The sequence below is a fragment of the Ambystoma mexicanum genome, chromosome 11, assembly GCF_040938575.1.
Source record: "Ambystoma mexicanum isolate Mex_15411 chromosome 11, UKY_AmexF1_1, whole genome shotgun sequence".
In the NCBI taxonomy this organism is placed as follows: domain Eukaryota; kingdom Metazoa; phylum Chordata; class Amphibia; order Caudata; family Ambystomatidae; genus Ambystoma; species Ambystoma mexicanum.
The window spans coordinates 1,026,803,680-1,026,831,467 of record NC_090934.1 but is presented as its reverse complement, the minus strand read 5'-3'; the positions used below and the strand labels follow the sequence as shown (position 1 = coordinate 1,026,831,467).

The following is a 27,788-nucleotide window of genomic DNA, read 5'->3' as shown; positions in this document are numbered from 1 at the left end:
TGTGGCTCTGTGTTTTTGTGCTGCTCTTCCTTTAGAATTCTTATGAATCCTAAGGCACAGGTACCCCAGAGATATCCTTAGTCCCGCAGATCGAGTAACCTTTCTCTGGTAGTAAGATGGATTACTAGAAGATAGTTTGGCAGATTTTAGAAGGCCGCCCCAGTTATAGTGAACAGGGGACTCTGAGAGGTTAGCCAAAATCCAATCAAGGTGAACTTGGAGAGCAGGCAAGTCCACACACTGAAGCACACCATTTCAATTTGGACAGGAATGTAGCCTTAAACACACACAAAAATATGTAACTATCAGCTGATACTATCTCTCAATATTAAAAAATAAACATATATACATTCACCATAGGTTCTTAAAATGCATTCAAATGACTTAATATAAAGATGGGGCCAAGTCACAAGTGTTTTTCCTTACCTTTAGCAGTCAAATCCCCAAGAAGAATTCGGCCTTGTGCCCAAATGTCACAGGAGCCACACTCCTCCTCCCCAGAATGCATCTGTAGCAGATACGTTCCTTGTGTTGGTGATTGCTCAAAAGAAGAGATTCAACAAAGTTACTAGGCAAGTAAATTGTGCTCTTATCTTTCAGACAGTACTACCCAGGTTTGGCGACCAAAAGGCATTGGTATGGAATGTTAGGAGAAAGTGATTGGTTCTCAATTTTCTCCTGTGGTGGACAGTATTGTATTGTAGAAATAATTATGGAGTGCAACAAAGACCAGAAGAGGCCTCAAGGTGTGAGTTGGGAGACCGAAGAGGGGGCCACTAGAACAGATAGGTTTTTTTAAAAAAAAAAAATCTTTATTTTAAACCAAGACAGGACAGGTTACAAATAGCACTGCACGACAACATTGCTCGTTTTTAATAGTTCCCTTGAGCTCATACTCCCCCTCATCCCCCCACTTCCCCTCTCCATTCCTCTGTCTCCCTCCCCCAGTTCTCTCGTTCCGCAGCTCAGCCCGCTGCCCCTGCCTCTCAAGTGGACTCCTGTTCCTTCAGATCCCATCGGGTGTTGATCGGTTTGAATGTCAAGGAGGAGCACTGGGGCCCAGATGTTCTGGAAGCGGTGCAGGACTCCCGCCCTCGCCGCGGTTACCTTTTCCGTGATGAGGATGTCCCATAATTTTCCCCACCAGTGAGCCATGCACGGGCCATCCGGGGACTTACAGAAGCGGGCCAGCACAGTTTTGCCTACCAGGGGGCATTGCGTTAATACTTTTGCTCTGTTTCCAGAGCAGGGGTAAACCCCGGGAGTCTGGACCCCCAGTAGGGCGGTTTTGGGTTCCAGTGGGAGCGCGCTCCCAGTAATCTGTTCGATAGTCGCCAGGCACCGGACCTAGAATTGCTGGATCTTGGGACAGGTCCACCACATGTGGAAAAAGGAGCCAGGCTGGGTGCATCCCCTCCAGCAGGAGCAGTCCACTCGTGGGTTCATGTGGTGTAGCCTAAGCTGGGGGTAGTACCATCGCAGCATGAGCTTGTATACGCATTCCTTGTTGGTGACACAGGTGGATGAGGTGTGGGTGCGCGTCCAGATGTCTACCCAGGTTTGATCGTCGATCGAGTGACCCAGGTCAGCCTCCCATTGGGCCATGCCTCGAGTTTTTGCCATTAGGAAGTCCCCCTGGAACCTTCTGTATAGGGTCATGGTTCTGCCTCTAGATGGTAGGTCCTTAAGCGTTAGCTCAAGGGGAGTGAGGGGGCGTGTGGCTGCCTGGAGTGTCTGGGGGTGCGAGCACCAGTGGCAGAGCTGGCAGTAAGTGAATCTATCTCTTTCCTGGAGTTGAAACACCACCTTGCACTGTTCGAATGTGCAGGGTTTGTTCCTGAAGTATAGCTTTGGGGGTTTGTCCCTGGCGAGAAGTTTGGGGTTATGAAAGATTGGTGAGAGGAGGCTTTGACCTCTTGGGATTCCCTTTTGTTTCAGAGCCCAGTCCCAGGAGCTTAGCGTGTGTTTGGTCGTCCACAAGAGGTTCCTCGAGCGCTCTCTAAGGGGGGGCTGGATATGTGGGAGGAATTACAGGGGGAGCGGAAGTGAGCTTGCTCCAGTTCCACCCATCTGGGGCGGTCTGTACTTATCTGCCATGCATGGATGTGTGCCAGCTGCGCTGCCGCCCTATATGCCCGGAGATCGGGGACCCCCAGTCCTCCCATTCTGGTGCTGACAACCAGTGTCTTGTGGGGGATTCTGGCCTTCTTGCCCCTCCATATGAACTTTAGCATTTTCCTTTGTAGCTCCTGAAGGGCTGGTGCTGGGATGGCTACTGCGAGGGAGAAGCAGGCATAAGGGAATCTCGGGAGCAAGTTCATTTTGGCGGCCGTGATTCGTCCCATTAGTGAGATTTCCTGTGTGGTCCAGCGCTTGAGGTCCCCTTCCAGTTCTCGGAATAGTCTGGGGACGTTTGCCTGATATGTGTCTTTTGGGTTTACCGCGATGTGAACTCCCAGAAGGGGATGGACTTTTCCTGCCACCTGATCGGGCACAGCCTAGTTATTGCCTCCTGTTGGCGGCCGATGCCCAGGGCCACTGATTTGGAGAAGTTGACAGTGAAGCCGGTGACCTCCCCGTAGTTCTTTATTTCCGCCAAGGCGTGCCTCGCTGAAGTGCTAGCTTCTGAGAGCTTCAGCAAAACGTTGTCGGCGTATAATGCAATTTTGTGTTGGGATGAGCCAACCTGCGGGCCCTTGATAAGCTTGTTCCACCTGATCCTCTGGGCGAAGGGTTCCATTGTTAGTGCGAAGGGAAGGGGAGACAGCGGGCAGCCCTGTCTTGTCCCGCAGGTCATGGAGATCAGGGTTGAGAGGGCACCATTGATCCTCAGGGGGGTTTTAGGGGCTTTGTAGTTGGCCAGCACGATAGACGGGAACGCTGGACCGAAGGCCTCTAGGGTGCGCTCCATGAATGACCAGTCTACCTTGTCGAATGCTTTGGTTGCGTCTAGGGCCATCAGAGCGAGGCCCTGGGAGTTTTGATGGGTAATGTCTACCAGGTTCAGGGTTCTCTGAATATTGTCTCCTGCGGCTCTGTTCAGAATAAAGCCTGTTTGGTCGGGGTGGATTATATCTGGAAGTATGTGTGACAGCCGGTTGGCCAGGATCTTGGAGTAGAGGTTGGCGTCTATGATTAGAAGGGCGATTGGTCTATACGAGGCTGGGTCCCTCGGGTCCTTCCCTGGTTTAGGAAGGAGGATAGTTGTGGACTCCTGCATTGAAGGGGTCACCGAGCCTGTCTCCTTGAATGCATTGAACAGTGTCACCAGATGGGGGGGGAATCAACTGGGGTTTGAATATTTTCTAAAATCTCGAGGAGAACCCGTCAGGGCCCGGGGCCCGTGATTTAAGAGCTTTGATTGCTGCGTTGACCTCCTCGTCCGTAATTGGTGATATGATATGATATTGCATTTGTAACCTCCAGCCTCTCTCTTGTTGAGTCGGGTAGGTGTGGCAAGGCTGCCCCCCGCAGGTATTCCTCTTGTTTGGACCGGTCGTGTGGGGGTGCAGTCATTACGTGGGTCAGGTGGTCCACCGCCAGTTGTTGTTTCTTTATCTCGGTGTAGTGAGTCACCCCTTGTGGGTCTCGGAGCCCTGTGATAGCATTGGTGCAGCTCGTTTTGGCCAGCTTAGCTACCAGTAGCTTGTTAGCTTTGTTGTTCTTGGCATAATAGAATTGCCTGTTCTTGGCCAATAGTTGCGCGGTTTGCTCAGCGTAGTGGGCCTCTAGCTTCTTTCTGGCTGTGCGGATGGCTCGTTGGATCCAGGGGGACCACCCTTACTACTTTTGAGCATCTTCTGCTGTTTGCAGTTCCTCTTCCAGGGCTTGCCGGGTTTGTCTCAGGATCCGGTGGAATGCCACCCCTTGAGTGTTAGGCAAAAATCAGTGCAGTTCCCTTGGGGACCACTGCAAAAAGTTTAAGACTACAGTTGTTAGCAGTAAAGCCAATTGGTAGCAGTCTGTACCACCCAGATTTACCTGGTAGCTGTGGCTGAGCAGTCAGACTTCTCTCAAGAAGAGTTAGGCAGAGTATAGAGTATACACATTAGGTACAAAAATACAGTAGCACAAGCAAACGCTGACCAGAGCTTTGCTATAAAAGTATATAATTTATTTAAAAACACACTTGAAAAAATACACTGCCACTAATATGTCAAGCAAGTTCAAACACAGTCACTAGAAATATATACACCTCCCTAATTAATTATTTGACAAGTCTAAGTTAAGACGCCACTTATTTGCAAAACAGAGGTGAGCGTGTAACCTTAGATGGCACTCCAATAATGGTTTAAAAAGGGAGAGAAAAGGTAGAAATAGGAAAACACACAATGCCAACACTTTTAAAGAACCACAGCAAGTCAAGAAAGGTAGGGTCTACTGTAGAGCAAAAAGTTCATAGGCCAGGCCCACTCTTGGAGAGAGCAAGGCGGAATGTGCCCAAGATCACACAGTTGAAGTACACTTTAAAAGTCTTTGCAGATAGTTCAAAAAGGAGTTAGATCAGTTCAGAAAAGTTAGTTAACAGGTCCGAGGTCACCCCAGGATAGAGAGTCAAGGATTTACGTGACACCTTGAACAGTCTGTTGCAAGGGAGACCAGGCGGGACACAGTACCTGAAATGGTGGGAAAGCTCCAGCGGGGGCAGTTGTTCCTGGCAGCGGGTGCAAGTCGGTGCTTCGCCCAGGGGAAGAGAAGATCTCGACGTGGAGGAAAGCTGGAGGTCGTTGCACTGCCAGGGAAGAATCCAGCCGCGGAGTTTCCCGGTTAAAAGGTACTTCCCTTTTATTCGCGGTAGTGGTGAAGCGTGGCTATTTGGCTGCCGGGGTGCTTGGCATGGGCGATTCGACCAGGAGACGATCCAGGAAGGCGAAAAGAGGGCAAACTGGTTATCCCCACCAGCTCAAAGGAAGAAGACTCTCATGGAAGAAGATCTTCTCTGTCGTTGGGAAGTGGTGAGTTCGGTTCATCAGGGCTCCACTGGTGGTGTCGTCATTGCAGGTCGGCTCAGCTTCTCCCTCTTTGGATTCTTTAGGTCCTGTGGCGACTTCTGACGTTACAGTCCCCAAAGCCCTGCTTTTATGCAGAAAACCCCCATTCATCAGTCCTAGCTGTCAATCAAACATGCTAAGTGGTGAGCCGGGCGGCTCACCACTGGGTCAATCACACAAGAGTGCTACTTGAGTTGCCGAGGCAACTCAGTCCAGGGTGCCTATTCCCCCCTCCCACACATCCTGTAGACCCAGACAGAGTGGCACCATTTTTGGAGGCTTCTGTGCAGAAGCCCGCCAAAAGTGGAAAAAAGGGCTCGACTTGGGTTGGAGTTACAGAGGCGAACACAAACGCCATTTTAAAACAGAGTCCTGGCAAAAAGACCCAACCGGGGAATAAATATTAAATAAATAACCCGGCAGTATCTTTAACATTGCAACAAAAAAGTGGTGCGTTTTAAAATGAATGGGAAAATCCCATAGGAAATATTCCGGTGGAATATTTTGCGTGGTAACCACTGCCACCAGCCAGAAACTCGACAAGGGGGGACTGGACAGTGCCCCCTTGAAACAGACCCAGGGGCAATCGAATTACCCCTACCAGTACTTCCACAATATGATGGTTTGTACTGGTTCTGTTCACAATTTAAGACTAGTAAAGTCAATGGTGACTTTACATGCCCTGGGAGACAGTAGTCCGTCCCAGGGTATGGAGTCTGTTTGGGGGCCACTATGACACCCCTCTGTTACTGCACTGAGGGTGCTGTGTAACACACTTACCAAAAACACATGAAGCCCTATGGGGTAAAAGGCCCCATAGCCCATAAAACACATTACAGAGTCAAAGGACATTCTCAAATCATGCCTAAGAGTGGGAGAAAGAGTCTCACTCTTAGCAGGAGAAAAAAATAAATCCCAAAAATCCAGCAAAGCTGCTGGGGGACTCACTAGGTTTGGGAAATTAGCCTATACAGAGAATTCTCCCTAACATTGAGCTATCAGGGCTCCCCTAATCACTGCTTTCATTGCGTCCCAATTGTTAGCAGGGGAGGTGTCTATGACCGGGTTCTCCTCGAAGAAATTCTTAATAGTGGTTGCGATATTGTCTCTAATTAGCATGTCATTGAGGATCGGGTCATAGAGCGACCATCTGCGTGGGGTGTTGGCTTTGAGGTCCTGGATTCGAAGCTCCATTATCATTGGAGCATGATCCGATAGAATCCTTGGGCCGATGGATATCTCATTGGCGAAAGCGAGGGTTTGGGGCGAAGTTAGGAGGAGGTCAATTCTTGAGAGAATTCGATGAACATGGGAGAAAAAGGAATAATCTTTCTCGGTGGGGTGGAGCACCCGCCATGAGTCCACTACTTCCAGGGTTCTGAAGAGACGAAGGAGGCTAAGGGCCTGCGTGAAATCACCAGGAGCGGGGGGTGGGCTTTCTCTAGTGGGGTCTGGTACTCCATTGAAGTCTCCTCCTATTATTTGGCCTTCTATGAAGCCCGAGAGGGAGGTACCCAATGAGTCGTAGAGGCTTGCCTGCCCCAAATTGGGGGCGTATGCTGATACGAAGGTATAGAGGTCTTCCAGTAAAAGGCGTTTAACTGCCACGAAGCGGCCTTCTGGGCAGGTTGTGTCCAATATCTGGGGATTTAGGTCTTTCCTAAACAGGATCGCTGTGCCCCCTTTCTTAGAGTCTCTTGAGGCGAGGAACTGACGTGGGTATATACGGGATTGTAGGCGTCCAAAGTCTGCCGGAAGGAGATGAGTTTCTTGGAGCATCGCCACCCCAGCTTCTTCATCTTGTAGTTTCTGTAGGATCGACTTGCGCTTGGAGGGGGCGTTCAGCCCGTTAACATTTAGTGAGAGGCACTGTAATGTCTGATGCTCACGGGCTAACGCCTCCCTGATCCGGGCGGGGGAAGTTGGAAGAGCGCCCATTAGTTGCCATCGTAGGAGTGGGTTGGATGCGCGCTGTCCTGCTCTTGGGGTTTTAACACCGACCCCCAAAGGGAGGCCAACTTTTTAACTGGCGGGGTGGTCCACATTGTGAGTGCGGCCAAACCCCTGGCCAACAGGGCCAATTGAGACAGTAGGATTAACATGTGTTTCCAAGGACACAAAGATGGAACATACCTTGGAATGGGCATGGGCCGTGGATGAAGCCTGCCGCAATGGGTAGTAATGATCTTGTGCAGGGGCGGAACTGGCGCTTCGCAGTAGAAAAGGGTTGGGCGCCTAGTCCGATAGTGCAGCAACGGATCCTATAGTGTGACTTAAGAACTGTTTACCTCCTCCTGTTGTTTCGAGATGCCCTTGACCATGAGGACCGCCTCGGTTGCGGGGGAGGGGCTGACTCAGGGCTCCCTGTTGCCTCCGGGTTCGGTGAAGTGGCCTCTTTGGGGAAAGACGGGTGCATGATCTTGCTGGCATCTTCCAGGTGGCTAATTCTCCGCAGAGAGCCAATAAAATACAATTGCAGTGCCGTTGGGAAAAGCCATCTGTACCGGACTTGACGTTCCTGAAGGAAGAGGGCCAGGGGTCAGAGCGCCTTTCTCCTTTGGAGAGTCAGGAGCGAGAGATCTTGATAGATCTGGAGAGGCGCGCCCTGAAAGGTGAGCTCATCTCGTGAGCGGCTGATAGCGGAGATGGCTTCTTTCGTGGAGAAGAAATGGACTCTAGTGATGACATCTGGAGGGAGGTCCGAGTTTACCCCCACCACCCTCCCGGCGTGGGCGCAATCTGTGGGTACGATCTAGCAGTAATTGAGTTTTGTCCAATTGCGGGAGGAGGGTCTGGAAGAAGTCCCCTACATATTCTGGCAGGTTTTTACCTGGGACAGAGGATGGGATTCCCCAGAGCCGAAGGTTGTTGCGGCGGGCCCTGTTCTCCAAGTCCTCCTGCTTGAACTCGAGGATTTCACATTTGTCTTGGAGAGCTCTTACTGCTTGTTGAATGTCCCCTAGTGTGGTTGCCTGGTCCTGGGAGCGGTCCTCGACCTCACCCAGCCTTTGCTCCACCTCGGTTACCCTGTGGTCAGTTTGCTCCAGTTTGGTGGTGAGTTCAGACATGCAGGACCTAAATTCAGCTTTAATGTCTGCCATGAACGCCAATAGGTCGCCCCTGGTGGCTGGGGTATTTCCCCCCCCCCCCCCGCTCCCCCTCCTGGGAATCCTGTGGGGTAGGCTTGGCAAGGTCACGTTTTTCCCCCTGTCTGATGCTGTAAGCATGGTGGCGATGTCCATGTTTTTGCCTGTTTTCGTTTGTTTGGACATAGTGCCGGATCGTGGGGCGGAGGAGGTATTGGAGAGGCTGGTTTTGCGTTCAGCTACAGGGGCGCCGGTTAAGGCTTGGGGGTGTTGGTCCTGGAGTCTGCAAGCATGAGGCTCCCCAGCGTAGAGGGTCAGTCCGACAGGTCTGAGGTTTTTGGGTGGAGAATATGTCTCCTGTGTCTGGTGGGGAGAGGAGGTAAATCACTCTGCCACAGAGAGACGTTAAATCTAATGGATCCCCTCAGGTCTCAGGTTAGGGAAAGGAGCCTGAGTGGGGAGGTGTGCCGGGGCGCCCCAGGAAGTGGATAGCTGAGGTGTGCCGCTTCGGTGAACGATATGGGGTCAGAGCCTCCTCCTTGGAGCCGAAACAGGGCAACCAGATCTGGTGCACAGTCCACCGGCACCCGGGACTGAGCTGTAACGCTCACCTGATTCCCGTAGAGGCGCCGGTCTTGACTGGGCGTATACCGTATCTTCAAAGGTGATGTGTAACACACGGCTGGCTCTTTGGGCTGGACCTCTGTGCACTGTATGTTTGACTCGAAGGGTAAGATGTCTGCAGATAGAAAATATGGGATTAATGAACTGGGTTATTGAATGTCTCTCTCTTCTTCCCTTTCTCTTCTCCTGTAGAACCCCGAAGGTTAACGCTCTCACCTTAGGTAAGTGAACGCCGTGCTCTCCATCTGCCTCGGGGCAGGGTGCTGTAAGCAGTTTCTTCACTGGATAAGGGGAGCAGGCCTCTTGACTTCAGAGGATTGTTGTCCGTCGTTTACTGCACGAACGGTAAGTTTCGAGTAATTCTAATGTCTTTAAAGTCTTTAGTAATGATGTCTCTTGTTTTGCAGGGTTCCGGCGATGGTGGATGACGGGCTGAAGTGAGTTGAAGATGGAGCCCGTGTGATGAATAGAAGCGCCTGAAAGCACGTAAGTAAGCGCTTGTTGCCTGCTTCACGATGCGCTCTAACTGTCTTTTTATTTTGCAGGTACAAGTTCGGAGCGGCTGCAGGGTGCCGGAATACCCACTGGGTTAGATGTGGAAAGGAGTAATGGCACGTGAGTATTAAAGTTCCCCAATGTCTTTAAACGCACCTTGTTTTGTCTTTCAAATGCGGGATGCAGCGCCGAAGGCCTCTGGAGCGTGCAAAGAGTTGGTAAGTTTTTGTCTTTCAGATGCCGGAATGCAGTGTGAAGACCTCCGGAGCGCACGAAGAGTAGGTAAGCCTTTGTCTTTCAGAATGCAGCGCGAGGCGTTGGTGACAGCCGATGGCCCAGGTAAGTGAAGAGCTGTCACTGAAGACCGTAATGCTAACCTGTTCTTTCTTGTCTTTATAGGTGTTGCTGAAGACTGGATTCAGGATGGTAAGCCTTTTTCCTTAGGCCCAGGATCAGATGCAGAAGACACGATGAGCGTTCTGCTGCAGAGGATGCAGAATAACGCAAAGCAAGATCCATCCATCGGGTGTGGTTTAAATAGCCTCCTGTAGTGCTTAGGTGTCTCCTTCCACAGCCACGCCTAGGTAAGAAAAGAGTTCCTGCTTTCCAGAAGAGTTCCAGTGTTCTGAACCTAGGGAGTGGCTCCTGCCCCACCCAACAGGAAAAGTAGTTCCAAACAGAAGAGGATCAGAGGCTCAACTGGCAGGCAAGTAAGCAGCATGGTCTGCTGCAGGTAAGTCCACCCAAGCATTATGAGCCCGGCGCTTCCGGCGCTTCCAGCGCTGGGACTGGGCATATTTATGAGCCTGGTGCCACTGGCGCCAGGACTGGGTCCAAAAGGTCCCAATTGGGACTGGTTGGCACTCGGAACCTGGGTTATGAATCTGCTTCCAAGGGAGTTGGGAAAACCCTGACCTTTTGGAAGCAGAGATCATGACATGAGCACACCATTACCGGCCCGGGGGCGCCAAGCGGACGGTGTCGCTGCTTGACGGGTCTGCCCACCCCTGCTGAGTGGTAGCTGTGAGTTCCAGGACTTGGGGCTGCAGGTTGGGGGGGCTGTAGGCCTGGAGATGGGTGTAGGTGGGCCCCCAGCGCTTACCGGGTGGGGTCTGATGAGCTCACAAGACCCCAACTTCATCCAACATATTGGGGGAGAAAGCGAGGAGGTTCTTCCGCTTCTCAGACCAGAGGAGAGGCGCTGCATATGGGTATGGGCCGGGGCACCCCAGGAGTCGAGAGTGCGGGCTCAGTGTTGGCTGTAATATCTCCCACTGGCGCTGATCGGTGCGGAAAGCGGACTGAAGAGAGTTCCAGGGGCCGCTGGGGGAGGGGGGGGCGAGCTGCATCTCTGCACCCCTTTGGTGCGTGTACTGTAAGCTCCTCTGGTGGGTGCCCGGGTCGGGGGTGAAAGGGCCCCCACCCCTCCCTCGCCCCTCAGCAGCCCCTACCTGACGTTGCACCGACTGTGCCGCTGTCCTCTATGGAGCCGGAGCCGATGCTGTGATCCCGCGTAGGAAAGGCGCTGCACCCTGCGGATCACGAGTCGGCCCAGAGTCTGCTGTGGGGGGGTATTCCCCCAGCCTTGAGGGGCACCGCAGAGCTCGCCGTGCGGCCCACCAGGGCCGAATGCTTCAGTGTAGCTGCAGGAGGGGATTCCGGGGGGACCACCCACTCGGCCACGGGTCGGGGGTGATGCTGCGTGTTCTTCGCAGTCTCGGGTCCCGGGATTAGCTCTGCTGTTGCTGGGGGGCCATCCTCGGGGCTCTGGAATGCTCCTGAGGCAGATGCCGTGGGAGCAGTCAGTGCTGCCTCTGATCTCCGGGGGTAGGTGCGGCCGCCATCTTGGATTTTTCAGAGCCGTTCAGACTCCTGGCTGAATAACTTTGTCCCACATGAGCGTTCTGCTCCCTTCTTCGGCCCAGTCACGCCTTAGGTGTTCTGACGCCCTCGGTGTTAATTGGGCCCCAGCTGGGTAGCGGGACGCCACATCTTTTTCGTTTTTGCGGTGGGCTTCATTCGGCTGGTCTTAGGGAAGCAGCCACATCGATGGCGCTCCAAGCCATGCCCCCGAACAGATAGGTTTTTAAAGCCTTTCGAAAAGGACGATCTTCAGAAATGGTACGAAAATCCTGAGGCAGATAGTAGGGACAAGCACTGTAAAGGATCTTCCTTCCGCTATAACAAGGCTAAACTTATGAATGCACAACAAAGATTGGTTGGCCGAGTGGAGAATTCTGCTGTGGGTGTAGGGCACAAGTTTAGATGGTAAGAATTCTGCCCAATGAACGAGATAAGAGAATTTTAAACTTGACTCGGCTCCTGTTGGGAACCAGTGTAGTTGACGAAGTAGGTCCTGAGAAATGGGTTAGTTTAGAGGGCTCTCAGAGCAAGGCTATCTGCTGCATTGTGGAGAGTTTGCAGGCGCTGCAGTAGCACCTTAGGTTGGTCCAAATAGATGCCATTACAGTAGTCCAAGGAACTCAAAATAGATGCAGTCAGAATTTTGGATTCAAACGGCAGAAATGGCAGGTTTTTTTCAGTGCTTTCAGTTTTGCATAGCTTTGTTGGCAAACAGCAGAAATCTGGGCTTCTCTAGAGCCTGTGGCATTAGTTTAATCCCTAAGCTCTTCAATGCCTGTTTTGGTTCAGGACATGGCCCCAGAGAGATTGGCCAATGATCACAGGTCCATGACTGTGTTATGGAACCTGCACCAACTTGAAGGACCTCCTATTTTATCTCCATTAAGTTTGAGCCAATTATTTGCCATCCAGTCCCCGACCGGAGACGAGCAGTCTTTCAGTTTTTGAGGGGGATCGGATGATGGTACATTAAGGCGAAAAAGAATTTGCGTGTCATCGGAATACGAATACAAATGCACCCCATGCCTAGCATTCAATTTGGCCAAAGCCTGTAGGTATAAGTTAAACAGGAGGGGGGATAAAGCGGACCCCTGGGGTACACTACAGTTCAAAGTTGTGGTCAGAGAAGTAAAAGGGGGGGCGGGCATGTGACAGACTGTGAAGTCATGTGGCTTGGCTGGTGATGGCTTTTTCACTTATATAGAACCGTTTGATTTGGGGGAATCATTTTTACCTGGTTTGGACCCCTTTTATTTTTTTACCTCCTGTGCCATTTATCAAAGTTATGGTTATAGTTGCCCTACAAGACATGAGGGGGGGGGGGTCACATGACTATCCCATGTTCCTCTTTGTGTGGGAGAGAGGAAGTGGCCATCTTTGGTTACTAGTTGTTTTCCAGGATGTGGGCTGTATTTAGCTTGAAGTGAAAGAAGAGTCCAATTTATGAACTCTCCCGCAGACTAGATGACTGAGAACCCATCTGAAATTTAGATACAGACTAATCATAGAAATTCAAGAAAGCAGACGGTGTAAATGAGACAATATGGTTTAATTTAGTTAGTACAGAAGACTTGAAATGGATGATACATAATAGAGGCCAAACAATTCCAAATGCTCGGTGCGTTTTCAGGGGTCATCCCCCTTCTTCAAGAGCAAATCATACTGTAAATCAGGATCCAAACACTATTATAAAATTAGAAACAACTCATCGCGAAAAGTACATAATATCCATAGATGATAATATTTTGTAACGTGGAGCTCACAATGCCACATGATATACAACCGGTCTATTCATGAACCAACAACCTGTGACGCGCAGGTGGTCCCAAATCGGGACATTCTAGCATAATAATCAATTTCCCCTCATACCTCATGGGAACTCGCACCCATGCAAAAATTGCAAGGGCTGACAGCAGAAAATAGGCCCAAAAGCCTACCTACCCATTGTCTATTGAGGTGCATGGAGTTGATTCCCCTTCACAAAAAGTAGCTCTGTGGAGGAACGGGTGGCACACTTGTTAAAGTGTGCATAAACATGATCATAAAATGTACCGGCAACATGGAAGAAACTCAATCCACTTACCTTGCCCCCTAGTGTGAGTTTAGAAGGGGCAATTCATCAGATGCCAATGGCATGTGTGGTGAAAGAGCTTAGAAGCCGTCCCAGTTTTAAACCCCGGAGAGCCGGCAAGTGAAGAGTGTCTCGCTCACACCTAAGGGAAATAAAGGTGTATCATGAATATAAGTTAGCTCCCCATTATTGGCGTCATAGAGTGGATGCGCGCAGGAAACTCCAGCATCCTACGCCAGTGTAGAAAATGAACTAAAGCGCAGCATAGAATTACCTGTTGGTAAGAAACTCAACGCTATATTGAACAGTGGTCTCCCGAACAAAGTGGATGGCCATGTCGTATCTGCCATTCTCCAATGTAAATGTAACATTCTGCCTCCGATAAACTGACGATCACGTGAGCGAAGTGGTGACGTCACAACTGCGTGATGCAACAAGGAAGGCTAGTACGTGGCGTGCGGGCTCCCTATCAACATATTGGGATGGTACAGGTTCATCTACTCTTAAGAACATCCTATTCCCTCAATGCTATATCAGCAGCCACGAGGGGTATTTGATCCCGAAAACAAAATTCACTGCTCTAAGCATGTCACGGTTTGTTGATTCAGTCTGTAGTAAACAAAGCAAGAAATTAAGAACATGTTGATCCTCCAATTTTACATAGCATTTTTACACAGATGTTGTTAATTGAAGATGACATCAGACCCACACTGAATGGATATGCAGTGGTATGAGGAAGTTTAGTACAAAGTATCAAAATAACACTCACAATCTCATTACAAAAAATCATAGTCTGAAATAATACATCATATCGTAATGTACACACAGATGCTACTTTTCGAAAGTGACACCAGACAGACACTGGATGGGTGTATAGTATTATAGGCAGGTTTAGTTCAGATTGAACAAAGTATCTAAAAAAGACTGCTCACATTCTCATTATTACAAAAAAATCAAAGTCTGCAGTTAAACATCATACCAGGCATGCACATATACGGCATATAGACCCTGTTACCCTACATAGTAGTCAGATGAAACAGTTCAAATAAAACTCTTCATTTAATCCTCTGGGTTGTAAAGTGCCAAGTTGGTGTATCCAAAGCATCTCCTTCTGTGGTAAATAGGAGTTAGTCACCCCCTAGCTGGTTGTTTCACTACTTCTAGATCCAGGCATTTCATTTGGGCAACTGTGTGGTTGTGTTCCTTGAAATGACTTGCAACTGGTGACTTCTGGTTATTACGTTTGATTTCTGTTCTGTCCACCTCTTTCACTGATCTTGAGGTTTCACCAATATATAGGTGTCCACAAGGACACTTGATTGCATGTACCAGACCCAATGTTGGGCAAGTGGCATAATCTCTGTGTAATCTTCTGTCCTGTATCTAGGTGTGAGATGGTTTTCCCTTTTATGATGTTACAATGGTTACATGAGTCATGGGACTGTACCTTTTTTGCAATTGCTGAAAACCAGTTGTTTGTCATAGCTGGGTCTCTCTGCATGTACCGATTTGTCCCTCATATTAGGGCCCCTCTTAAAGGCCATCATGGGAGGTCTTGGAAAAAGTTTGTGGAGAGTATAGTCAAATGCTGGAGCATGCCCCGATTCCTCTTAATGATGTTACTGATATGGAAACTTTGCCTGGAGAACCTCTATTTAAATAACAAGGGCGTATCACTCTTAAATTGCTTCGGATTAAGCAGCAAGCCTTTAGGTGTAAGGTCTGTTCTAGATCTAGCCTCCTGTAACACTTCTTCTAGGTTATCCTCGGTTCTTAAATTTCTGTACCAATTTAGAACATTCTGTCTCAAAACCGTCAGTGTCAGAAGTAATTCTTTTCACTCTGAGCATCTGGCTATACAGCAAACTCTCCACCTTTTGCCTTAACGTGAAAACTTGAATAGTGCAACTATTGACATCTGTCGGTTTATGGTAGAACAACGTGGTCATTTTATTATCCTTAAGACAGAGGCTCAAATCAAGAAAGTGTAGTGTCGGTAAACCGATCTCTAGGGTGAATTTAATGCGAGAGTAAACCTGATTCAAATATTCAAAGAACAGAAGTAATTCTTGTTGGGACCCACACCATATTGTCACGACCCTCGCCCAAAACCCCCTCTGGCAAACCCATTGGCCAGGTGGAGTCAGGACTCGGACCTCTAGAGCCTGGCATCCTCTTCAAAGCCCTCATGGGGCCAGGCTCATACACCATGAAAGACAATGTGCTTGGAACTACTTGATCGTCTAGTCAGACAACATGAAGGCATCCACATAGCTTGGTTCTTAAGAACCAAGCTATGCGGTCTAGTGTTTTGGGTGTGGTAGCCTAGGGGCTACTTTACCTGGACTATTTTGTTGGGGCTATTTAAACCACACCTGAGCAAGACAACACGCTTCGCGTTACTTTGCAAGGTGGTACATAATGTGAGACCTAGTAAAGACAAACAATTGGTCTTTAGCACTCGCCAAAAAGGTACATTCCCATGTCTCTCATGTAACCATTGTAACAACATCATAACAGGGAAAGCCATCTCACACCCACAAACAGGACAGAAGATTACACTGAGAGATTATGCCACTTGCCTAACATCGGGGATGGTACATGCAATCAAGTGTCCTTGTGGACACCTATATATTGGTCAAACCTCAAGACCAGTGAAAGAGAGGTGGATGGAACACAAACGTAGGATATAGTAACCAGAAGTCACCAGTGGTAAGGCATTTGAAGGAAAACAACCATACAGTTGCCCAAATGGAATTCCTTGTTCTAGAAGTAGTGAAACGACCAGCTGGGGTGGGGGGGGGGGGGGGGTGACTTTAACTCCTGTTTACTACAGAGGGAGATGTTTTGGATTCAACTGTTGAACTGTTTCATCTGACTACTATATAGGGTAAAAGGGTCTATGTCCGATATATGTGCATGCCTGGTATTTTTTAGTAATAATGAGTATGTGAGCAGTTTTTTTTTTAGATACTTTGTTCAATCTGTCCTAAACTTGGCTATAATACTATACACCCGTCCATAGTGGGTCTGATGTCGCCTTCGAAAAGTAACATCTGTGTAACTACATTAAGGTATGATGTATTATACTGGACCTATAGCACAGCAAGTAGAGCGCTTGCTTTGACATCTGTGCAGAGCCTGCTATCGCAGGTTCGAATCCCGGCAGGCCCAAACTCAGCCTTTCATCCTTCCGAGGTTGATAAATGAGCACCACACACTGTGGGTAATAATAAGCAGCGCTCAGATACCTGAGGGTTCGTAGCACTATATAAATGCTAAATTATTATTATTATTATTATTATTATAGACTTTGATTTTTTGTTATAATGAGAATGTGAGTGTTTTTTGGATACTCTGTACTAAACTTCCCTCATACCACTACATACCCATTCAGTGTGGGGTCTGATGTCATCTTCGATGAATAACATCTGTGTAAAAATACTATGTAAAATTGGATGATCAACATGTTCATAATTTCTTTGTTGACTACAGACTGAACCAACAAACCGTGACGTGCTTGGAGCAGTGCATTTTTTCAGGATCAAATACCCCTTGTGGCTGACATAGTATTTAGGAAATAGGATGTTCTTCTTTTCTTTTTTCTTTTTCTTTTTTTACATTTCTTTGTTTTACAAATAACCAACAACAACAAACACACAAACTGGCACTGCTGATTGGATTCCACCCATCTTCGTCAACTGTCCTGACGTGCTCCCGTGGCCATCCTAGCCTGGATGCCTCCTCTCAGGGTCCTCTTTCAACTTGTCTGGGCCCCCTCTCGAGGTTCTCTCTCCCATTGCGGTGGGGCGCTCTTTCCACATATCTACATTCCCTTCAATGTTCCTCTGACCCACTGGGGTCGCCTGTGCTATTCGCTTCCCTCCGTTCAAACAGTTCTTGTAGTAGTGAGTTCCATGCAAGTATATTATTACCGCTCTCACCTTCTCCCCTCTCCGCCAGGGTCCATTTCTTCAAGTCGGCCCACCATGCCTCTGTTCGGCCCCGAATTAGAATTCTCTGCATTTGCTATGCAGCGCTTTGCCAAGATGCACATTAGGTCTTTCATTTTCGCTGTATGTGTCCTCTGTTTGTAGCCTCTTGGAAAAAGGCCCAATAAGTAAGATTCCGGTGTCCACGCTTGCATGGAATAGAATGTTCTTAGAGTGGATGAACCTGTACCATTCCAATATGGTGACAGGGGGCCTGCATGGCACAGACTATCCTTCTGTGTTGCGTTGCATCACGCTGTTGTGACGTCAACACGTCGCTCACGTGATAGTCAGCTTGCCGGAGGTAGAATAATACATTTACATTGGAGAATGCCAGATAAGACACTGCCATCCACTTCGTTTCGGAGACCGCTGTTCAATATAGCGTTGAGTGTCTTACACAACAGGTAATTCTATGCCGCGCTTTAGTTCATTTTTTACACTGGGTTAGGATGCCAGAGTTTCCTGCATGCAGCCACACCATGACGCCAATAATGGCGAGCATCCTTATATTTTTGATGCACCTTTATTTCCTTTAGGTGTGAGCGAGACACTCTTCACTTGCCGGCTCTCCAGGGTATAAAACTGGGACGGTTTGTAAGCTCTTTCACCACACATGCTGTTGGCATCTGATTAATTGCCCCTTCTAAACTCACACTAGGAGGCAAGGTAAGTGGATGGACTTTCTTCCACTTTTCCAGTACATTTTATGATGATGTTTATGCACACTTTTTTTAACAAGTGTGCCACCCGTACCGCCACAGAGCTTCTATTTGTGAGGGGGAATCAACTCCATGCACCTCAATAGACAATGGCCAGGTAGGCTTTTGGGCGTATTTTCCCTTGTCAGCCTTTGCATTTTTTGCCTGTGCGCGAATTCCCACGTGGTATGAAGGTAAATAGATTATTATGCTAGAAGGTCCCAATTTGGAACCACCTGAGCGTCACAGGTTTACGGTTCATGAATAGACTGGTTGTATACCATGTGGTTATGTGAGCTCCATGTTACATTATGTTAGCATCTAAGGGTATTATGTACTTTTTGCAATGAGTTGTTTCTAATTTTATAATGGTGTTTGGATCCTGATTTACAGTATGATTTGCTCTTTAAGAAGGGTATGTCCCCCGAAACATGTTGAACACGATTGCAATTGTTTGACCTCTACATGTATCATCCATTTGAAGCCTTCTCTACTAACTGAATTAAACCATATTGGCTCATTTACACTGTCTGCTTTTTGAATTTCAATGATTAGTCTGTATCTACATTTCAGCTGAGTTCTCCGCCATCTAGTGTGCGGGGGATGGGAGAGTTCATAAATTTGACTCTTTTCTTTCACTTAGTGTAACATGACCTCGTATCAATGTAATTATCCCTCCCTCGCACCTAAACCTTTATGAATTGGTTAAATGTGTTCATCAGTTGAAGGTGTGCACTAACAAGTCTCATTTAGTTGCATTTAGCTTGAAACCAATTCTGACTGGAATGGGCAGATGCCTGTCTGGGACAGTGTGAATTGATTCCTTTGTGTTCGGAAGAATGTGCCCACCCCTCTGTTTTAATTATGCTTTGTGTGATTGAGTTCAGTGTTCACTCTCATGTCCCTAAGGGGCATAAAAGCAGACACCTTGCCCATTCAACTTGTCTACAGCTAGATCTCTGAATCTGCACTTGAAGGCCTGCTGCTCAAGGAAGGACCAAAGCTCTGTACCAGCACGTTTTTACATGTGGAAGATTTCTACGGCGATGCTCTGCCTTTCCAATGACAACCTGAAGGAAGCCACAGCTGCGCTCCTTTCCAGTAATCTCGTATGGCCAATTGGATCACAACTCTTACCCAAGGGTCACATCTCTCTGATGCTTCTGACTGCCTTCATTACTGAATTCATAAGTGAGTACCCCACTGCTACCAGGATCCTGAACAATATCTGAGCCAAACTCAACTGCGAATCAATACAGAACCCAGTGAAGCATACTGGGAAGCTCCAGAGACAATGCTGTCTGCATTTCTTCAAACGCTCTGCTGAGAATTGCATCCCTGATCTGTGAATGGTGCCTCTCCGCTGTGCAGCGTTCACCTTCTCTTCAATAGCCACTCTTTGTTGGGGTCTCGCCAAGCTGACCCGGACGATGTTGGAACCACCTCACTGGTAAGCACCGGCCTCTGCATTCTCTTCTTTCTGCTTCCCTGGCTCCTATCGCTGACCTAGAAACTGCCAAATCGGGAAAAGTAATCCTTCCAAAGAGGGCATGGGAGGGGAGGGGAGGGAGCGGGGGATTCCCACCTACACCTGTGTGCCATCACCGGAAGCTACAGTGGTCGATGAACAACCTGTGAAATGACAGCCTCTAGAAAGTGCCTGCACTCCACATCCTGTACAACTGCTTATCATGTCCCAGTGCATTGGTCTTCTAACCCTCTAGCACTGCTAGCATGCATTTTCTCAATTGTTTTCCTCATATCTGGGCTGCTTCTTCATCTCCACGAACACTTGATGGTCTCCCTCCACCGAACTTCAGGAACTGCTCCTTGCAGGCACATTTGCTCTGAGGTAACTCCCCCACCAAAGACTACCCCTATTTGCAATACTGGTCCCTCCCTATCTCCTGTGGATTTGCCTGTCTGAACCAATAAGCATTTTACCTAACAGTTATTGCGGTTTCTAGTTCAGGAAGAACTTTGACTCAACAAAAAAAGAAACAATTCAGAATTGGTAATTGCTTGTTCCATTGTGGCATCTCTGTTTTACAAAGGTTTATTTACCTGCAGTGTATATTTTTTGTCTTCACATTTTATTTCTATAAAGATTATATTTTTTAAATACATTTATTTTGTGTTAAACTTCTCCTATTTGGTGTCTAAGGAAAAGTGTGTACTGTACCTAGGAACCCCCCTCTTCACTTCCTCATCCCTATTAGTATCCGAATTGGGAAGGTATACAAAGGCCCTGAACACAGCCTTAAAGAGGAAGTTCTCTTAAAAATGTTCATCATTTACAAATATTGGCCATAATAAAAAGTATATATTAACATGTTTTTAAACGTTCCTATGAAAAACTGCAAATGTCTCCTAGTCCTACTTTTAAAGTACTTGGAGACATCCATTTTGTGTGCAGAAATACTATCCTCTCTTTCTTTCTCTTGGCCGTAATCAAGTACAGCCCCCTACTGGGAGCTTGAACTTGTCACTGCCGAAGAGCAGAGAATTAAAACGTAAGTTCACAGGGCAGGCAGTCCTACGAATGCCAATACTAATGCAACACTGTTTAGCAAAATCTGAAAAGCGTTTGTTTACTGTATTAGGATGGCATTTATAAGACTGCATGTTCTGTGAACGAGGCAAACACACCCTGTTTATTTAACCAGGTATGTTTACCTTGCTCTCTCAAAGGGACTTGTGTGGTCCAGTGGTGAAGGTTTAGCCCCTTCAACCTCTGGAACAGAGATCAAATCCCTGCCTCTTTTTTTATTTTTTATTTTGTTTTTTTTTATGATGCATCCATTTTTGAATTTTTTAAAACAATATCTGATGCTCCCGAAAAGGACCGACTGCCACTTGAATAGTTGAAGGGGCTATCCATGTGAGTCGGTTGAATGCTGTGCTCTTTGTCGTGTTGTACAGCATGATAAAGGGCACTGTGAAAGCAGCTAAGGAACTGGACCACACACCTTTAGGAATGGCCCTGAGTTACCTGTGGTAGTTGTCCAATCTGATCAGGGTACAAGGGGCGGGCAGGTTTGCATACCCGTTCTAAAATTCCCTGTGGTCAGCATGGATAACCTTGGTTTTAAAATTACTTTCGATCAACTACCCTTGCTTTTGGTGGTGGAACCCTGGATGACTAGGGATATGTGGATGCACCTCTTCCTTTGCAGGAAACCTGCTTTTAAAATGATACAAACTGAATAACGAACTAAAGTACTAACTCCTGCATTCTTCCTATTTATTTCCTATGGGTGAACTCTGAATTACTTTTTTAACTCGATAAAGTAGCTAAAACCCAGTTACCCATGTTGAACATTGTGGAACACTTGTTCTTAGTTTGGGGATTGTACTCATTAGGTTTAGCTGCTGTGGAATGGTACTGCCTATAAATTGTAAGGCTTATGATAATTTGTGGAACATCCCCAATCCCCTTCCACTTTAGGTTAAATTTTAACTATACTTTGCTTTAAACTGTGTAAGTGCGAAATCTGATGTTCCCTCATTTTGGAGAACACCTAACGTGGGTTGAATATTTCTATATATTTTATTTTCATCCAGTCGAAGTCCTAAAATGTATCTTTGTTGATAAAGAAGTTTATTTTTATACTTGTGTGAACAATCTATTTCTCAAGAATCTTTGGTTTATAGACTGTACTTTCCACCAAACGCCTGATCTCCTCCATCGAAGCCTTAGTGCTCACCCGAAGTAAGAGTTTAGTTAGTGTTTTGTGGTAAACATTAGCTGGTTGAATAAGGTTGCCATCTTAAAAGTCTACAAACAACTCTCAAGAATGGAGCAGTGAAAAACAAGGTACAGGGTAGCATATAACTGTGCACAATAAGGGAATGGCCACAAAGTACAGTTAAGAAAAATATGCTCTTGATATAGGTTTGCCTAAAATGGTCATAAGAAATGTTGCAGGAAAGTAACTTTATAGGACTGTCTTTTTAGGGAGGAGTCCTTTTCCAAGCAGTCCCATCAGTTCATAAAAATACTTCATGACTAATTTTGCATCGTCTTCGGAACAGGATATTGGAACTTCTCAAAGTTCATTGTCAACCAATAGGATACATGTAAAACTCAAGGTTATTGGGGGGTGGGAGGGATGGGAACTGTCAATCTGCAGACAGTCTGAACAAATTGCAATTGTTCATAGCTTGTAGCCAATGCTTCCCTAACGTTGCAATGGTAGTTCATGGGACACAACCTGCCGCCAAGCCTCCAGTTATTGAGAAAAGGAGCCATCAAGCAGGTTCAGGTGCTGCTAAATAGGTGCAGGGTATTTAAGGGTAGACCCAAGGAAAAGAGTGCAATAACACCAAGGAACCTGAATGTGGTCACTTTGGTGAAGAAATATCAAGTTTGGTATTGGAGGGTTGTGCAAGAGTTTCCAAAGTCAATGCAGGTCCAGGGGAATATGCTGCTTAATCAGAGGTCCAATGGCTCCCAAGACTCTTAAGGGAGCAGGAGTCCCATGGGACAGGTACGCCAATTCAGTAGCTACTAGTTGTATTCCTGATGTGACCGTTGTGATGAATCAGTGATGATTCCTCCCAGAAACCTGGTCTGGAACCCTTCTCATGTGGCCAGGCAAAGGCAGATGCTTCCTGATCCCGAAATTGGGGGTGGTGTACTGTGGGAGGATCGCGTGGGGTGAGGGGGCAGACCAGGAAGACTGGTTAACTTTCCTTGTAATCCCACACTTTTGATCGCTGTTTGCCAAACTGCAAAAGTTAAAAGAAACCACTTTGTTGAAGGCGACTACACATCCCCCAATCTCAGGAGTACTAGAAAGAGGGCTGAAGAGGCATGCAGTTGCATTAGTCATGCAATTAATCCTAACAGCCCACACCGGAGAAAATATGGGAGGAATAAAAGGCAGAAGTGGCAGAACTAGAGGGACTCCGTAACGTGGAGACAGCAGATTTCACCTGCTTGTTCTCAGAGGGTCCTGTTCCCCCTAACTCTGAAGTGCAACGGCTGTCCAGCAGAAAGCATACAGGAGAGCAGTCTTCCCCATGTGAGCCTGATGCTCTGGTTGCCGTGCAGTGAATGTGTTGGAGACAGGCTAGGAGCAGTTGTCAAGCTGTGGGTCTCGGGAGCAAGAGGAGCTCCATGTACGTGTGGCCGGTCTGAAGACGCCTTAAGAGAGGAAGGGTGTGGGTCCCTAAGAAGCTAGAAGCAGTAGAATTTGTGGCAGAAGTTGTGGAAGAGGTGTGATCCGTAGAGCAAGTGTTAAAGAAGCTGGTGAGTGAAGCCTGCCATTCTAATACATTGCGCAAGCATTGCCGGCAACAGTAAAAAAAAAAACAATTATCATTATCCAGTTCCCTGTTCACTCCTGTGTGATTTAAAGTGAGCTGAAGTAGTTATTTGCAGTTCTAATATTTGAACAATGGAAAAGTAGCACTCGCCTATGTCAGGAAAGTCCTTTTTCTCATATGGTGAATATATGCTGCTTAAACCCATTGTTAAACCCTTAGCAGACTGCATCTACCTGATGGAGTGGTCGCATGCCGTTAATTGAGAAGAGTGAATGTTGTGAAGATGATTACTGAATACCTAACACTGATAAAACAATTGTTTAAGTCTTTATCTCGTAAAAACTACATCAAAGAGTGGTTTATGTGCCTAATTGTGATTCCTAAAGGAAGACAGAACTCATCCTTTACTTTTACACAGGAATACAATTCAATACAAGTCTTTAACCTTTGAAAACTACCTTAAGAAGTGGTCACATGTGCCTTGTTGTGAATCCTTAAGACTGAACTCTATTCTTTACTTTAACTTGGTATACCTTTGCATATATAAGAAGTTGGTGTGTCTACTATTGAAGAAAACATGCATTGCCCAAGCCAAGAGCCTCCCCATATTAAAAGTGAAACCAGCCTTTCTCAGAGTTGAAAAGCAATCTTACTGTGAAGTTAATAACAGTTCAACTTGCCTAAGATAATATGTGCAAGTATTACCTGAAGCAAAGAGTGGCACCAAGGCTTCTGGGTAATTATTTGGGCTGAGAAAGTTGGGGAAGGGAAACTGGTTGGTTGTAAAGACCATTTTTAAGTCAACATAACGTGTAGTCCCAAAGACTATGGCAGACAGAGAGAAGTGAGTCTTAAAGGCAAACCTAAATTGTTATTGTGGCAGATGAGAGGCAAAGATGCTACCCCTTTTGAAGAGATATTCAGAGGAAGAGTGCCTTGCCTACTTGAAGATGTTGAAATACTTTAAAGTTTATCGTTGACATCTGCTGCAACACAGGTTGACTATTGTTCGCAGTCTTATGATTCCTTTCACAGAGGCTTCACAGGTCTGGGTCGGAAAGGGCAAGGTTGTGTCTCTCCATGTTGCCCCTTCGGTTCTCGCCACCTTTCTTCTCCTCTTGAAATGCTGTCCTGGGATAACTGTGTTGCTTTGCGGTGTGCCTTACTCGTAGTTTGCTCTTGTGCTCCACCTTTCATCCCTGTGGGGAAGGGAAAGGGCTGTTGGGTGTGTGTGGTTCTGATCAATTGCCTTATTTAGCCTGACCCTTGTGTTGGGACATGTCCGGTAAATGGCTCTGTTAGTCCGTTGTCGTTCGTGTTGTGAGAAAGTGTTTGTTTCGGGAAAGTGGGGGGGTAAACTTTCTGAGTATTCTACGTTATAGGAAGGGAAATACTGCATCTCACCCGTCAGTGTCCAACTTCCACTACTAGAGGACCCCCCATCCAGGTGATCCTCCCACACTGGCCATCCTCAGAAACTGGATCCAATAGTGATGGCTGTGTCCTGGCCACATGGATGGCAGATCCCTGGGAAAAAGAAAGGGAGACACCTCCGTTTCTCACACTAGTTATTAAGTAGCTGGAGCACTGGACATATTGGTGGATGACACTGGTAAAACCAGTGGACGTATGACAGCTTCTCTGCACTTTTGAGCCAATGAAGACCTAAAGAAATGTGGAAATCAGTAGCTGAATTCATGTCTATTACAGTAAACTGAGGTGGTATCCCTCTAAGGTTTGAGGGTCTAAACGGGATGTTAAATCGTTGGTGCACTCAGAACGACTTATAAAGTAAATATGCTAAATGTAGTGCAATGAAGTGAGGTATGCATCGCTCTTTTGTCATAGCATTTCCCAAAAACCACAGCACATGTAAGTGACCATATACCCATTTAGTAAGCCCATTTGCTGCTTATTGCAGTACAAAGAGATCCTTCATGTGGTCAGTCTTTACCCTTGCCATACCCCACATCTCACTTTACTGTGCTATGAATATGTGAGATTGCTGGTGTTGTAAAAACCAAATGTGGACTGCACTAAGAGGTCATATTATCATGTAATAGTTAAAAGGTTGTACAAAGTATAAAGACAGACGTCCTAAGATTTTTTGGATGGTTAACAGGAGTTTTATAAATGGGAACATCACGCCTTCAGGTTCTCCATGCTTCCATGTAGATGTATCCTACATCGAAACTGATTGTAGAGGGGCAGACTGGAGAAGACCTTGTGAAAGAAGAAAGTAAGTTCTCTCCTGAGTTTATCTAGTCTTACCTGCACCGATTTGGTTGGGCTTTAGGTGGATAACTGAAGTTACAAGTATTGAATACTTGTTTAGTGCGTGACATTATTTTAAAATCAGTTCTGAACATTTTGTGCTTTATTCACAGGGCGACAACATACTACCTGCCAGACCGCCGGTATGACATGCTTCCGCCTGTCCTGAGCGCGGACTTGTGCTCTCTCCTTGGAGGCGTGGACAGGTACTCTTCATTCGAAGGTTGGGTTGCTGGGCAAAGAGTGTTGAAAGGTGTTTTGTATCTTTTTGTAATTGGTTTCATACATTTTCTTTATTACATGACCGCTGCACATGAGGCATTGCCCCAAGAAAAAGGTTATTTTTTTGCTCAGTTTCTCCATATACAAAGTGGGTGTGGCTAAACGATTAGGAAGCGGTGTGGGGTTCCTGAAGGGGATTGAAGGCTGTCAAACATGTCGCTGGTGCCCCCAGAATAGTTGTGTAACATTTTAAAGCGATATATTACCTTGTGAACTAAGTCCACTACTTTCATTGTGTAGTTTATTTGGAAATGTGAATAGTTTTGGTGACCCATCTTTTCCTTGTTACTTGAGAAGGATTTGATAAGGAAACGTTTTTTTTTGTCAAGAATAGTTTTATTACAAAGCACAAAATCCTTTCACACCATCACATATATTCAAATGAGTAGTGTCATTGGTGACTTGTGTAGTAGTGTTTGTAGATGGAACACTAATAAACATGCTGTATATTGACAAATCAAGTGACGCCGTTTGCAGGCGCAACTTGTGAGACCAATTTTAAGCACATTGATCAATGTTAAGATACAATTCCTATTTTTGGGGATTCTAGAGCCACTTCTTGGGGCTCTTCAAATTTTTACTTTTTCCCCTTTTATATGTTCCTATCATTTACACCTTTTTGATGGCCAGATGGACTTCTCCTAAAATACCCCTGCCATTATAATCCTTTTTTTCCTCACTAAAGGTATATGACATTGGGTTGCCCCCAAAGTGCCCAGGCCCAGCGGTGCCTATAAGGCACCCAATATTTATCTACAGTGATTCTATAGACCTACATAGGTTTTAGGGTGTAGGCTGGTGGTGGCTATACTTTGGTTTTGGCTTCACCCAGGGTGCAAACCATTTTACCCCATTGGTGGCCCAATGTGCCTTTTAGCTATTGGGGCACCGGTGTAGTTGTCTGCACCCTTCAATTTTATAGTTGAGGGTGCCCTTTATTCAGGATAACCACAAGGTGGCCTTTTAAAAGGCTGTCCTGGATATGTGGGCAGTTTGTGCGTTCTCTTACCTATGGTATTTCATATATCGCAATACACATCTGTGACACGCATTAGCCTTCATTTACTGCAACACTTGCATAAACGTGTGGTCTAGACTGTAACAGTTTGCATACTGTTTAATCAATACAAAATTTGTTGTAATCCAATTTAAAATTATTTTCATCCACCACAGATTAAGCCATAAAAATTCCATTAGATTTTCTCAAAAAAGTGCTCAAGAGGTTAGTATGTGAACAGTGTTATTCAATTAATACATCTGCACAAGTACAAATGTTTCAAGCGTAAACATTTCTCTAAATCGGTCCAACTCTAGTAGCCTTCCTAATAATGATACCCAAAACAGTTGTGGTTAGATCTTACTTTCTCCATCAACTGGAATGGCGAGGGAGCAGAATAAAATCGTATCTCTCACTCAGCATTCTGCTAAACCAATGAGAACAATAAATGTAGTGGTTTTTTTTAACGCCTTCTGTGAACACTCTGTGTTATGCATCAACAATCATGCCCCTTTATTTCATAGAGGAGACCTTCAGCAGGAGAAACACAATTTTTAACATCACTCAGTTTGCTCCCTTGTAAATTGTAGACAGTAAAATTTGAGCATTTCATTCTGTGTAGTGTTCTCATAGTTCTGCTTCTATTTTCATTATATATTAGGTTTTCGTTCTGCAAAGGTAAAAGGCAATTGTTTGATCTTGCATGGTGCCATTTATTCCTGAACTGACTTTACTGCGCTCATATGCTGTAGTTCAACACGCTAAGCTATGTGAACATAAAACAAAATTTTTCTAACCCCAACGAGCAACATGATATTTTTCACATACCCTATCTCTCCACTGTGAGTTCTCTAACCTGTGGTATTGCGTAATTCCCCATATTAACTTTTGGCAAAACTGTTGCCGCCAGTCCTAAGTTCGGCCTTTTTCAAAATAATTGAATCACACAGAAAGGTACAAAGACACCATAACAACAACCATTGGATATCACTGGTAACACAAACCTTTGTAGACCTCCGCAAACGCCTCCCTCTCCCCCCCCCCCCTCCTCCCTCAACCGTAAATGCAGCAAAGGGTACTGAACATCCACTGTAACACTGCTGCCACATTAGACTCCACAACATAGAGGCCAAATCAACTG

The 27,788-nt window shown here is 46.5% G+C and overlaps 1 protein-coding gene across 5 annotated transcripts in view; it reads left to right on the top strand.

The window, feature by feature from the left end:
- The window catches only part of DIS3L (DIS3 like exosome 3'-5' exoribonuclease), a 1,101,103-nt gene that overhangs the window by 620,854 nt on the left and 452,461 nt on the right, over positions 1-27,788 (top strand). For all 5 annotated transcript variants that reach the window (XM_069624265.1, XM_069624266.1, XM_069624267.1 and 2 more), the window contains one exon: positions 25,482-25,574. In XM_069624265.1, the coding sequence (XP_069480366.1) occupies positions 25,482-25,574 (93 nt within the window). The remainder of the gene's footprint in view (positions 1-25,481; positions 25,575-27,788) is intronic.